Below are 14,755 nucleotides of genomic sequence, written 5' to 3'. Positions count from 1 at the left end.
AATCCAAGCAGTTTTTTTTTTCATTGAGGGTGATACCTCAGCTTCAGAGATTTATTCATTATTCGTATACGTCCGTGGTTCATTCGTTGTATGAGACTACAAGGTAATGGGATCAGATATGGATTTTTCATTTGTGCTCAAAAACCAAGTATGTATTTGGAGAGGTATACAGTTGTTGTTGCCAAAGATCTGCAAAGTCATTGAGAAGGTAATGAAAGGTGCCCGAGTCAAAAATATTGCACCTCTGTCACCTTTGCCAGCAGTTTGCTCGTAAACACACTGCGGTTGTTGCATTACTCATTTCCAGTCAACAGTTTGACCTTTTATGCTTATTAAAATAAAAAATGAAAATGGTTGGGGTCAAATGACTATTTTTGGGGTGAAGGTTTAACATTGCTAATTATTCATGACCTCAGCTTTAAATAAGAAAAACTCTGTGTTAATAAGTGGAAGTCAGCATAATGTATGGATCATAATAACGGATAAATTTCTCTCACGCATGACAATCATTTTGTCCCATACAAGAATATTTCATGAAAGCCCCCTGACCTTGACTTCCTATCAACTCCATAAGACATCCCCCAATATGTTTGGAAAATGCACTTCAATTTTAAATATAGTGTTTAACACATGGAATCGTATGCACTCTACGGCTACGGGGTTAGAATATTTTTTTCATGCAGATGTGATCGTAGTCCTCTTCTAATTTAGGATCAAGCTGTGTTCCATTATAGCTTCTCTGTGTACATTCTAATTCAGGGGGAAAACATGGCCTTTGTCATTTGGCCATTGACTCAGCCCTGATAAAAGGCAGCCATCCCCTTGAGGAGTCATTAGAGTTGAGTCGCTGTGTATGGAGCGCGTTGACATCACGCAGAGGATCCGTACAGCGCTTCCTCATAAAGTGTGCTTGTTTTGTACCCGTAAGGGACAGCTAAGTCACATGGAATACTTTTAATCAAGAATACCACGACATACATTTGGCGGGCAAACCTTTTTAACCAGCTTTTGAAAGCAGCATGGTTAAGTTTGTTCATTCCTGCAATGTGGCTGGTTTGCTCAACTCAGCCCTTTTGAATATTTGGAAATTCAAAACATAGTCTAGGGCTTTTTTTAAATGAGTTTTTGTATATTTTCTTTTAATGTCTTGCCTTGTTTTACCTAGACAGTTTGTTTTCCAAATAAATGTTTTTTAATGTAAATACTATTGACAAATTTTGAAACTATACTTTTTGAACACATATGTTAATAATTCCATTTTACTGGTCCCCTTTACTTGTGCCATTACTTTTGTCCTTTTTTTTAACCCCCAGAAACAATGTCTTTTTGTATGATTTTAATTTAAAACAGCCTCATATTGAGGTCTCTAAATATGGTACACCACTGTACACACAGATATAATATGATGCTAACGTATTGGGAGGCCTTGCTTTTGCACAGAAAGTGAAAATGCAATTTTTATCTATTCATTGAGAATATACAGAATCCCCCAAAGGTGTTTGATGGGCTTCTTCCACACCAACCTCAACCAACCATGCCTTTATGGATTTTGCTTTGTGTGTTGCATTCGTCAATATCGCGTACATGTGAACTTTTGTGTGAAAACACAAATACAAATGCCATGCAACCAAATTGTTCCATTTGTATTCCCTTCAGATGATGCTCTCCGGTTCTCCGTGTACAGGTCTCTGTGCAATGTTGCCTGTTGTCTGAAAGCAGCTTCCTGGCAGCCCGCTGTCATTATCGCTGCACATTGGGGACCTCTCGTGGCTACCGGGACTGGCCTTCCGTTTTAGCAGAACGGCATTGTCTGCGCCAGCAAAAGATCCGGTTATAACCGTGTTGGCGTCCGTGTCCCTGGTAGCTCGCGAGCTGCGGTGGAACCTGCGGAAGCGAATGGTGAAGAGGCCATAAATGAGCGGGTCCAGGCAGGCGTTGACTAGGCCGAAGATGAACAGGAGATGGGTGAGCGAATGGGAGACCTTCCCTTCCAGGTCATCAGGGAAGAACCAGTACCAGAGCCCCAGCAGGTAGTAGGGAGTCCAGCAGATGATGAAGGACAACACGATCACGATGCTCATTTTTAGAGTCCTCATGCGAGCTCTGGGGATGTTGTTCTTGGAGCAGCGTAAATGTACTTCAGTGGAGGAAACTACAAGAAGAATAAATAAAGGTGATCCACGCACTGTGTATATATACACACACACACACACACACACACACACACACATATATATAGTTGGTCACATAGCATAATTGCCTATGTCATTTTTTAATATTTTCTGGAAACAAAAGAGAAATGAAAAATTTTAAACATATTGGCCACGGACCGTGTGTTTTTTCTCGTTTTCAAAACATATTGAAAACTGACTGAGGCAATTTTGCAACGTGGCCGACGAAAGACGCTTACACACTTGTCACATACATATTGTCATCGTCATTTTTTTTTTCTAAATGCAAAAAAGAAGAATCTATCCATTCATCCATGATGAAATTGTAAATCTGATTTTTATGAAAACAGAGTTTTGATTTTAGGGCCGTATTGACCAGCCCTACCCTATTGAAAATGTGTTCAAACTTACCATTGTCCTTTTTCAGACGCTTGGAGATCTCGAAGAAGATCCTGGTGTAACATGTGATCATGATGGCCAGGGGCAGCAAGAACAGGCAGAAGAAGGTGAACATGTTGTATGCCGTCTCATGCCAATGTCTCCCAAAACTTCCTCGTGTGGTGCACTGCGTGAAGTCCTTGGGATGCTTGATGGTCACGTTGTGGAACAGGAACATCTGAGTCGGAACATTGACAGTTTAATGCTGTTGTTCAGCTTAGCCAGCCTCTCTCCTTTTTGCGATTTAAAATGTAGCTTTCAACATTAGTCGTCTTTGGCCTGACAGTACAGTCATGGCTAAAAGCCTGAAAGAAAGACTGATAATTAAGACTTGTAGAGATGTGATTTGAAGCCACTATATGGCACAATACATGAAACACTTGCAAATACGAAATGTACCGCGGAGAAAATTATTCGTCTTAAACTCGGCGGCCACACCAAGAAGAGAACCAGATCAAGTCTTAGGTCTTCGCCGTTTGTTGTGCAGCATTTTATCTTACTCTCGTATTGGACACTGGGATGTCTTGTGTTCTCCTGTTTATCTGTAGTTATCTTCTGCCGTTTTCCTGATCAACGTCCTTTTATAAAGTTTAGACACACGCTCACATAAATATATCGTGCTTTCAAATTGTATTTCCCCCCTTCCTGATTTCTATGTTCTTTTAAATCGAGTTTTATATATTAAGTGTACCTGTATGTTTATATATGTTGGATATGTGTATACCTCATCTCAACTCATGTGCTTCTATATTTATATGTCGGATTTATATAATTGTCTATATATAATTTATACGGCATACTGTGCAGGATCTGCAGTTTCTGATTGAATGAGTACCATTCCATGTTTGGTCTGCTTATGTTTTAAATGTTTTAGGCCACAAGACGTCGTGTGGCCTAAAACATAAAGACTCCCTATTGTGTTATTCATTTTTAAAACATAACCCTGTGGCTTCATGAAAACATTTTAAACATGCTGATTATGTCCCAGGTTATGTATCTCTAAGGAATGATGTAGCCCATCCATATTCATATAGTACTTAACAAACGTCGGGGGGGTTCTCCAGGAAGTGCGGCTCCCTCCGACATTCCAAAAACATGCATGTTAGATTTATTGAGGGGTAAATGTATGCGTGAATAATTGTCTCTGTCTATGTGTCCTGTCACTGACAGGCTGTTGTTATGCGACCCTGATGAGGGCATCTATAAGCGTTTGTCCATGTGCAGTAAATTTGTTACACTTCTTGTTTGTCTTGGTATCATGTGGCTCAATAAATAGTCTTAAGTTTGATGTCCAATACCTGCCCACATTTGTATGCATTTTCTCTCACAAAAACATGCAAATTGGGGTTCATTGAAGACTCTAAATTGTCCATAAGTGTGATTGAGTGTAAATTTGTTTGTCTATGTGTGCCCTGCAATGGACCGGTGACCAGTCCAGGGTATAGCCTGCCTTTCACCTAATATCAGCTGGGAATGTGGGATAGTCTCCAGCTCACCCGCAACCCTAATGTGAACAAGCCCTGTTGAAAATGGATGGATTGATGGATGGGTGCATCTTAGACGCAAGCCACGGTATGAGAAACCTTGATGGCAATTAAGTGGGGCCGTGTGGGCCTTCTACTGAGTGCTGGTCTAATTTGATTTTAGGTGAGCTGACCTGAGGGATTGACAGCAAAACACTCATGGTCCACGCCACCGCCAGCATGAGTCTGTTCCTCTTCCGGGCCTCGTTGATAGCCAGCGGATGGAGAATGGCCGACTGCCGGTCCAGGCTGATCACCACGGTGACGAAGGCGCCCGAGTACATGGCCAGGAGCTTGAGGAACATCAGGAGCCGGCAGGTGAAGTCGCCAGCCAGCCACTGCACCGTGATGTTCCACGCCGCATCCACGGGCATCACCACGAACGTCACCAAGAGGTCGGCCAGTGTCAGGTTGATGATCAGTACGCGGACATGGGATTTGCGCTTGCTGTCCGCGTAGGCCGCACAAAGCACGGCAAGGTTGCAGAACGCCGACACGCCGCACAAGATGAAGGTGACAATCACCCGGACTTTGGCGGCGGTGCTGAATGTGGGCAACTCGGCGCGGCGATCAAGGCACAGCGACGACACATTGCAGCTGCCGTTGGCGGGCTGGAGCTCGGCAGATACCTGGTACATACTAGCATCCATTTTCCTGAGGAGGATGCATTTTGCTCAACCAGAAGAAAAAATGATGGGTGAGCCACAGCCTGTATGCAACATGCAAATCCTTTTACGGGGGGACAACTAACACCTCAAGTCATATGGATGAGTGATTCCCAACCACCGTGCAGTGTTGCTACGGATACCATAAAAGTAATTTACTGATAACTTGACTTTAAAAGTAACTTGGTTAAGTTTCTTATTCCTTGATTTTAAAAGTAACTAAGTTCGATTGCAATTTACTTTATTACTTACATTCATCAGATGCTGACAAAGCTGGAATGACATTTTTAAAAGTGCAATAAAATAACTGTTATTCTTGAATGTCGCTGTTAAAAATGCACTGCGAGATGAAGCAGACGTGCTAACCCTTAGTGCACCGTTTAATCACACCTGATTCATTTTGAATGAGGGGCAAGTCATATAAGATTGTTTTCAACATTCCATCCATCCATCCATCCATTATCCAAGCTGCTTATCCTCACGAGGTTCGCGGGCGTGCTGGTGCCGTCTATGGGCTGTAGGGGGGTACACCCTGAACTGGTTGCCAGCCAATCACAGGGCACACATAGACAAACAATCATTCACACACACAATCACGCCTACAGACAAGATTGCTCGTTCACCCTACCATGCATGTCTCTGGAATGCATGAGGAAATTGGAGTACCCGGAGAAAACCCACGCAGCCACGGGGAGAACAAACAAACTCCTCACAGTGAGGCCAGAGCCCAGATTCGTATCCTGGACTTCTACTGTGTGGCAGACGTATAACCAGTCGTCCACTGTGCCACCCAACAAAAAAAAAAAAACTTTTAAATTAATCTAGTGATCAAATTATCAAGACTGACGACAATTACTAATGAATTATTACACTCACAGTCTCACACTGTAACAGCGACACTGCACTTGTTTTTCTATTATTACTGCTGTAAATAATGAATATTTAATTCAAAAGAAAAATAAGATTGGAATTAATTTTCTAACAGGGCATGTGGACTATATGCTACATTTTTGCACACACATACAAATCTACTTAAACTATATGAATGGCATCTTAGGTCCTACTAAATACACACACACACACACACACACACACACACACACACACACACACACACACACACACACACACAAAACGTACTGTAAAGTAAATTGCATGCATTAATCAAATGATACTATGGTCCAATATTTTATCCAAAATATATTTCTAAGCTTGAGTGGAAATCCTCAAGAAATTGTACTTACTCGCTTTGTGGAAATGTGCTTCTGTGCATGCTTGGTAATAATTGCAATAAAGCCCTCCGGGAGAGAGGGGGGGAAAAAAAAGCTTTTGTCAATGTATACGCAGCCTTCAAATAAGACAGTCAGTCCAGCATGAAGAGCTTCTCTTTGAATGCATGCACACACACATGCTGCCGCCTCCACATGCAGCCTGTGTGCCAATGAGGGAAGAGCAAAGGTGTGGCCCCACCTCTAACCATGCCCAAATATATTTGGTGCACTACTGTAAATTAGTTGTACATTACAAAAATAACTTATTAATGATGAATGGCAAATGATTGATTTACGTTTCCATGTTCATGAACAGACATCAGTTCAGCCTGTCAGACATCATACATCACAAAACATAAGACTAAATTCCAAATAGAAATTAGACATTCAGAAGACTATTTTTCTCTTAAAAAAAAAAATAAATAAATTACAGTACTTTTTGCTTCCCAATACAAATGCCATTGATTTAAGTGTCATGAAGAAGGAACTAAGGAAATCCGTTTGCCGCCCTGTATTGCCTGACATATTCTACATACAAGAAACCGCCACTGTTGGATTAGTAAACCATCCTCGCGGTAAATATTTTTTAAAAAATGTTAAACACATTAGCAATTTAAATGTCTTAGTTGTCATGCAGGTATCACGCAGTCCTTATTGCATGTTAAGCCGTAGTGTAGTCTAACCAAATTTGCAGATGCACTGGGGGGGCGGCAGGAACGCACAGTGAGTCGTAGTCTACCAAATTCACAAACGCGCTGATCAAGACCATTGCCTCGGAACGAAAATGACGACATGCCCGTTTTCACGCCAAGTGCAGACCACTTTCTGTTATCAAATTGTCAAGGGCAGACAACTCCGTGTGCCAGAATGCCCAGAGAGGCGCAAAGTGGCGCCAAACACGTCGGTGCGAAAAATTAAGTTGCAACCGTATTTATACCAACTGCATGGGTGCCAGTCTACGAGGATCGGGCCTTTTAAGTTTAGCATTACATATAATCAAACATCTTAGCATGAGATGTGAGTGGGTGTATTTTTTTTCTTGCTTCTTGATAAAAGCATCATCAAACCTCGAGAGTTCTTACAGGAAAGAGCATCTTTACCCACTCCTCCAATCTTGTCACAATGATTGGGCTCCAATTATCTTCGAGATAATTAGCCTGGGGGAGTAGCATACTTTTTCCACCACTCACACTGTGACGTATACATGTTGTGTTCCGCAAAAACATGAAAAGAGAACTGTATTATGCTGCTCTTTTGTGGTGATGCGAAGATCAGATAACATCTTATGGCAAATTTATGCAGGAATTTAGGTAATTCCGCAGGGTTCACATTCTTGTTCTTGCTTGTCTGCTTATTCATATAGCATATGACACACTAACCAAAAGTATTAGGACACCTGGTCTATATACACACAGGAAGGTAAATTATGGAGTTTTTCCCCTTACAATAATTTGGATATTTTATTTGATTACGGTAATCATTCCACCCAATAGTTTTCTATTGCATTCCCTTATATTGTTGCAGTCTCGCTGCATCCACAAACAGTCAAAAAAAATCAAAACAAAGAACACCACCGTGACCATCATTCGATAATCTTGTTGCATGTATGGGCGCGATCACCAGATGTGTCTAGGTGGATTAATTTCCCTGGTTGCTTTCACGGTAGATGGTCAAGGAACACGCTGACCCAAAACATGTATTATCTTGTGAGCACACCTCCCTTTGAATAGAAGATGTGTCAAATTACCAAATTTGATACTGTTTGAGCTGTTCTGTTTATCTTGTCATGATACGCAGGGCGCTTGTAGCATCTATTGTGGTTTCGCAAAAGGTCATGAAAGAAGGGACATGATGTGCTCGTGCAGATGGAAAAGGTTACTTTGTATCGCAGTTAGATAGATATGTTTGCGTAAGGGGGCAGTAACGGTGTGTGGGGGTGGGGGATGATTACCTGCATCACTAAACTAGACCGGTCACAGCGCAAAAATTAAGATGTATCCGAGTTTACGCCACACGCAATCTAATTTCTGTGACCACATTATCAGGCGCGTCGGGCGAGGCGGCTCCGTGTGCCGGAACGGCCAGAGAGCCGCAGCACGGCCCCAAACACGCAAACACCCCAGCACCAAAATGAAGATGCGCCCATTTTTACGCAAGGCGTTACGGGCACCCGCCTCCAAGTGTAGGGTCCTTTATTTCCACAATTTACTACTACATAGTTCTCAGTCTTTGCACACACGTTCAGCAATAATCTTCAAACATTATGTGTTTATAAAAAAAATCTCTTAAGTGCACTTGAGCAGCACTGCCATTTACATCTTGTCTTGCATCACATCTTCATCCTACATCTCCTGATGTACGCACTGACTCAGGCACAGTCATCATACACATTACATCACGTTTGCCCATTAGGCTGGAATACTGTTGATTCCATTTTCTTACTCACCCAAAAAGCTCTGCAAGGCAAGAACACTATCATTTTTTTAATTGTTCCCTTAGGGGCCATTTTCAGGCGGTGGCACTCATTTTCACATGCTACATTTAAACATTCTCATTAGAAAGGGTATTCTGCACAGTACATCACTGTGAAAATATCAAATGAGACTATAATTATAAATTATCTGATGGCATAAGTCTGCTTATACTCCACTTTTATTTGTCACATACATGGATAAAAAGGCCAGAGGTGTTTATTTACTCAACTGAAGAGATTTACCAGTTCAAATACTTTTTTTCTAATCATATTACACGTTTTTCATAATTCTTTCATGACGATATCATACATCCATCCATCCATTTTCTGAACCGCTTTCTCACAAGGGTCGCGGTGACCATCTAATATGTAAGTACATAATATATTATCAATAATAATGTCTATTGTACCTTTTCACTTAAAACTCCACGTTTGCATGTTATCCCTGTGTCGACATGTGTTTTTTCCAGGTAGTCCGGTTTCCTCCCACATTCCAAAAGCATGCGTGGCAAGTTAATGGAACGCTCTAAATTGTCCCTAAGAAAACTTTATTAATCAGTTTTTATGAGAAGGTTGCAATTGTCTGTGTTTGCCTAATGATTAGTCCATTCTTGAGCACTTTTTTTTCTTCTTATCAGCACTTGTTTAATGACAAATTCACATGAAATGGCTGCATCAATGATTGTCAGATAGCATCTGGGGCCGATCCGACGGACAGGCCATTAGCTAATCGGTACTGAGGTGGGGCATGTGTGACATCACATCGCCTACTCTTTGGGTTCATGTTGCATTAGCGGTACCACTCGGGCGGAAGTAAAGGATCAAGAGGTACAGCATGAATAACGGAGTGAGAGATAGGGAGTGCTGACAAGAGAGCGGAGCCTGATAAACAAGCTCTTCAAATGTAAAGATGACATGTTTTGGAAAAGATCGTCATTATGTGGAGCAGTATGTTTTTCACTGCGTCGTCTGTGTAGTTACCATCTGAAACAAACAAGATAATAATGTGGAAAATAATGACAATGACTCATGTTAAATCCTACAGCCATAAGAGCCCCAAATAGCTTGAAGATAATTCAATTTTTAATATTCTCTTATGCAACATTTTTCAACAACTTGGGTGTCCGGATAAGTAATGTTTTTGGAGATGCAATGATTCCACCCAACAGCAATGATATGTCAAATTGTTTATTTTAATAAGAAAATAACTACGCCTTATTTTTAATATTATTATTATTCATGAATTAATCATCAATCAAACTTTATTTATATAGCACTTTTCACACATAAAAATGCAACCCAAAGTGCTATGCAATTAAAACTTCACAATTACAACATAAAAAGAGGACTCCCTCCCCCAACATACACAAATATATATCCCCACAAGCATGCCTATGCACACGCAGCCACACACACACACACACACACACACACACACACACACACACACACACACACACACATTCCCTGATGACTCTGATATTAAAAAAAAAAAAAAAAAGTCATGACAAGTTCAGGGTGTACCCTGCCTACGGCCGGAAGACAGCTGGAATAGGCTCCAGCACGCCCGCGACCCTCGTGAGGATAAGCGAATTAGAAAAATGGATGGAAGAGTGGTCGGTGATAGTATAGTAATAATCAACAGAAAGAAGTCAAAAGACATTGTGCTCTGTATATTCTTCTAAATTACATCTCTCGAACTGTGGACTAGTGCGTCACCGATAGAATCCGTTAGGGGGCAAAAGGTGAGCAAGCACCTCCGGCATCCGCATGCGCGTAGAACGCGAAGAAGAAAACTTGAAGAAACGAAAATGATTGGTTGACATTTTCGAAAGCGGTGTTACTTTTAACCAGGTTTATTTTCCTCTGTTTGTCCCGTTTTTGGTTGCGGCTTTATAAATAATACGTGGCAGTGGTGAACTTGCCGAAAAGCGTAATGTTTAGGGAGTTCGCCTTAAGACGTCAGCATGTTAGCTACTAGCCGAGGGTCTCTCCTCCACTCTGCAGTAAACTTTAACCGCTGGCGGACAAAATGTCTGTTCAACGAGCTCTGGTGGACTGTACCGTGCTGTCTCTACAAGATCCCTGCGTGTTTTATCCATGCTGTAAAAACTGCTTTTGCAGAATGGACGTGGAGTCGCGCGACACGACGAGGTAAAAGTATCAAAACAAACACTAACCGTGATTGCTCTTGAGAGCAGTGAGTCCTAACCGTAAATTGACATTCTGAATTGTAAAAAAAGAAAAAGAAAACAGTATAGTGATACCAGGCTCATACAATTAAGTTAACAGGAACACATTTAATGACGTTTAAATTGAAATATCAACACTTGACATTTTATTTTTTAAACAAATACAATAACAAGGAGCACGGTAGTATTTATTACATTCTGTCAAAACACCAATGCTAATTATTTATTGCTATGGCTTTATCTGAAGAGCTTGTTTAAATGCTTGTCGAAGTTGCGTTTGTACAGTGCTCCCACTATACACACACTACATCGATATTATTCTCGTTCATGTGATGTGTGACGTTCTGCCTAATGTCTCGAGCTAGAAACTGCGCTGCACTGTACTAATGGCAGGGTTGGACAGACAAATGTTTTTTAAACAATGATACAGGTTTGTTCTATGCACCCCAATTAAGGAGAAAATTCCACACATTTTAAAATCATCTCATGAGGCTGCCATTTTGCCCTGTACTGCTACTTGTTTAGGTTTGACACCTGTGGTCAATTTAATGAGCTAATGAATTTGTTGACCAAATATATCCTCTATTTTGTATTTGTATTCACGTTTCCCCATTTTTGTGATTCTATCAAAGATCCAGTTGTTCCAGGTGTGCCTACAGCTGTGTGAGAGATCAGCTGGAGTACAGATATCGTCTTTCACTATTGGTGACCAGGGACACCAGTATATTTGGAGTCACGGTGTTTGGCAGCTGCCTGAACCCATTCTTTGGCATTCCCGCAACTCAATTTCAAAGGTGAAAGAGAATCCTTCAGGCTGCGGTCGCAGAGGATTAAACAACTTCTGTAAATATAGTGAACATTTATCTGTTCAGACAATGTTTGAAGGATCATTTTAACAGTCTCAACTACCATACACGTGTATTGGTCAGTCTGGCATTCATTTGTGCTTTGACAGGGTATTGGAGAAGTCGGATGGACCATTTGAAGCATCAACCAGATCCAAAGTGTTGGCGAGGGCCGTCGAGGACTGTTTTGTTAGCAGAAATCTTGTTTTTGGAATAAAGGTGTGTTGTAAGTCTTGTATTAAAACAATGCCTGTCATGTAATTGCAGTATGTTTGTGACCCCGGCGCTCTGTGTGCTCTGCAGGTGACAGATTCAAAAAGTTGCCCATGGTCAAAAGATCATAATCCAGATGCCTTTGATCACAAGGACATGGCACAGTTTACTGCCACCCAGCTGATTTTCCCTAAAGTCGCAGGCCTGGAAGGCCACTCTGTCCTTAGGTACTATCGACTCCTTCGGAGAGCAGAAGAACATCAGCGAGAGTCTGTTGATCCAAACAAGTCCTGCGGGATCCTGACAACACCGCGACTACAGATTCCTCAAGATTCTGCTGTCGGCAGCTTCAATAACATCACTCTGTCCCGTCTTTTTTCCCACGCCCTGCAAAGGTAATGTGTGTGTTTTGTAAGAATATTAAACAAGAATATAGCTGCAGCATTTAGGCAAATAGTGATTGAACAGTAGATTGGAAGCAATGTCTTGAGAGTTGTCGTCGTATATTACGAGGCAGGCTTTTATTTGCACAGTGTGATTGAATTCAGACCATGACCTGTTACAAAATTATTAAATGTAAAATTGTTGAACAATGTTTTCATTATATTCATCAAGTCAATAACCCAGTACTTAATTACATAAATCAATTAAAAGAAATGAATGAATAATTATATTTTAATTAACCAATATTAGAAGAATGCAGTATTAAAGCAAGAAATATTACAGTCTTCTTGATCATGTAAATTCTCAGTGAGCTGGATTAAAGTCTGCTTTGCCCACCCGTAGTGCATCTGTTCTCTGGCCAGAATATTAGGTACACTGGCACAATCTCATGAGTCTTCATCATATGCTCTCATACAGTTGACACCGCTCTAAACTTCCGGTCCGGAACGACATTCCGTCTCCCCTCAGCGACGGTGATTTGCGTGTGGTAAAGCTAGCACGGGTGCCTCATGCAAATGGAAGCATCACTTCCAGTCACATTTGTTCTGCCTCACAGGTCGCAGCACCACGATGGCAGCTTAACTCCCACGCCGCCATGGCAACAATCACTGGGACTTGTTACTTCATCTGCCGAGCAGGAAGAAGAAGAGGAAGACTGCTGCACATGCGATGACAACCAATCAACTGGCAAAGAAAAAGGACGGAGCACTTTTTTTGACACCCCGCCATTTTCTCTATGCTGGCCTGCCGAAAATGCCAACTCCTCCATTTTGAACCATGTGACGCCCTCCAAGCCTTCACGTGTGAATTATCCACTGGCCTCTGAGAGTCAGGCCTCCAGACAACAGAATGATTCACCGGTGACATGTTCGTTAGTGTGGGAGGATTTGCCTTTTTCGGAGAGTCTGACAGCGTTTTTGAATGAGGAAGACAAATATTTCTCCATGATAAGAGACAAAAACTTGCCCAATGAATCCATTTCTACTTGTAGCAATAACACAAAGGCGCCAGGAAGTAAATTCCGGATTTCAGCGGACGTCGCTAACACTCGTGTTCTGAATGAAGACAGTGAAGAAATCTACAATTGTTCTCTGGACCTGTTTGGTTTAAGCTCAGTGGATCCACGCGAGGAAGACGTGCAGCCTCCGAGACATCAAAAGTTTGTCAAAGGAGCCACTGTTCATAACACACCTTCTCGAGGCATGACAACCCACCGGGATTATCCGCAATGTCTCGACTTTATCCCATCATCTCAGTCTACTCCCATTGTTAGAATGCGTCCTTCCTCCTCTTCCTCATATCCTTTGTCATCCACTAGACATAAAAACTTTTCAAAAAGACGATCCAGGAAGCACAGCCTTGCGATCCTGGGAGGGATTTTGAACAGGAAGCTGGTAAGTGAATGTGACGCGCCTCAGAGCCAATCAGAGGGACACTTTGTCATTGTCCTGCCCACTCCTGCTGAACTCAAAGTGGAAAATGGTAGCTCTCAGGAAAATCCGCCATCAGATCCAGCGCAACCAAAGCACCGTGATGCAGCAGTATGTGATAGAAACACACAGTTGGATCACACAGTCAATGAGATGGCAGCTCATGCTTCCTTGTTTAAGGACCAAACATATGATTGGTCCAGAGATCTCTTCTCGGACTCCGTCTGAAAACTTCTGTCCACTCTTCCTTTTATTTAAATGGTGGAGCTGACCAATTACAAGTAAATAAAATTTGGTAATTTCCCACGGCACAGTAATTTGCCCCGGGCATACTGATAGGGAATCACTGCTAGAGAAAACGGATGGATGTCTTTATTTATATGCACACTGCACTTTTTGTTCTATAAAGCATAGACATGTTTTTTTAAGGTAGTGAAACTGCTCACTCTGTGTGTGTGTGTGTGTGTGAGAGAGAGAGAGACAGAGAGAGGATGATGTTCATTTTGCCTCTACTTGTAAAACTGTCCCACAGCAGTTTCTTTTCAGCGGGTTTCGCAACCTGTATGATTGTAATTTAACAGAAGAGATTAAATAAATGTCTGAAACCACACAGGCGTCTTACTTGTTGGTGCTTTTAGTGTTTTAAATTGAAATGACCACCGTCATGTACAAACCCAATTCCAATGACTTTAAGATGTTGTGTTAAACATAAATAAAAACAGAATACAATGATTTGCAAATCATGATCCACCTATATTTAATCGAATACACTACGAAGACAAGATACTGAATGTTCAAACCGATAAACATTTGTTTTTAGTAAATCATTCATTTTGAATTTTATGGCTGCAACACGTTCCAAAAAAGCTGGGACAGGTGGCTAAAAATACTGAGAAAGTTGAGGAATGCTCATCAAACACCTGTTTGGAACAACCCACGGGTTAACCTGCTAACTGGGAACAGGGCAGTGCCATGATTCACTATAAAAGGAGCTCCCCTAAATTGCTGAGTCATTCACAAGTAAAGATGGGGCTCTTTGTGAACAACTGCACGCAGTGGCGGTTCTGGGGGGGGCCAACGGGGGCCAGTG

General features: G+C 41.7%; 2 protein-coding genes across 3 annotated transcripts; one reads left to right on the top strand and one right to left on the bottom strand.

The window, feature by feature from the left end:
• Positions 1 to 112: 112 nt before the first annotated feature.
• Positions 113 to 6,359, bottom strand: gnrhr4 (gonadotropin releasing hormone receptor 4). Of its 2 annotated transcripts, none has more exons than XM_019866611.1 (4): positions 6,042 to 6,359; positions 4,267 to 4,805; positions 2,583 to 2,787; positions 113 to 2,152 (listed from the first exon to the last, which is right to left on the bottom strand). In XM_019866611.1, the coding sequence occupies exons 2-4, from the start codon at positions 4,780 to 4,782 to the stop codon at positions 1,653 to 1,655; spliced, it is 1,221 nt and encodes a 406-aa protein (XP_019722170.1). In that variant the 5' UTR covers positions 4,783 to 4,805; positions 6,042 to 6,359; the 3' UTR covers positions 113 to 1,652. The 2 variants fall into 2 exon arrangements, with proteins under 2 accessions (XP_019722170.1, XP_019722169.1); XM_019866610.1 differs by having other exon boundaries at positions 4,267 to 4,786.
• A 3,931-nt stretch (positions 6,360 to 10,290) lies between these two features.
• Positions 10,291 to 14,447, top strand: ddias (DNA damage-induced apoptosis suppressor). The gene is made up of 5 exons (XM_019866602.1): positions 10,291 to 10,695; positions 11,366 to 11,527; positions 11,689 to 11,797; positions 11,882 to 12,186; positions 12,792 to 14,447. The coding sequence occupies exons 1-5, from the start codon at positions 10,574 to 10,576 to the stop codon at positions 13,891 to 13,893; spliced, it is 1,800 nt and encodes a 599-aa protein (XP_019722161.1). The 5' UTR covers positions 10,291 to 10,573; the 3' UTR covers positions 13,894 to 14,447.
• Positions 14,448 to 14,755: the final 308 nt, after the last annotated feature.

This window comes from Hippocampus comes, unplaced genomic scaffold (assembly GCF_001891065.2).
Source record: "Hippocampus comes isolate QL1 unplaced genomic scaffold, H_comes_QL1_v1.1 scaffold82, whole genome shotgun sequence".
NCBI lineage: Eukaryota > Metazoa > Chordata > Actinopteri > Syngnathiformes > Syngnathidae > Hippocampus > Hippocampus comes.
The sequence above is the reverse complement of the archived record's forward strand: the minus strand, read 5'-3'. Positions and strand labels throughout refer to the sequence as shown.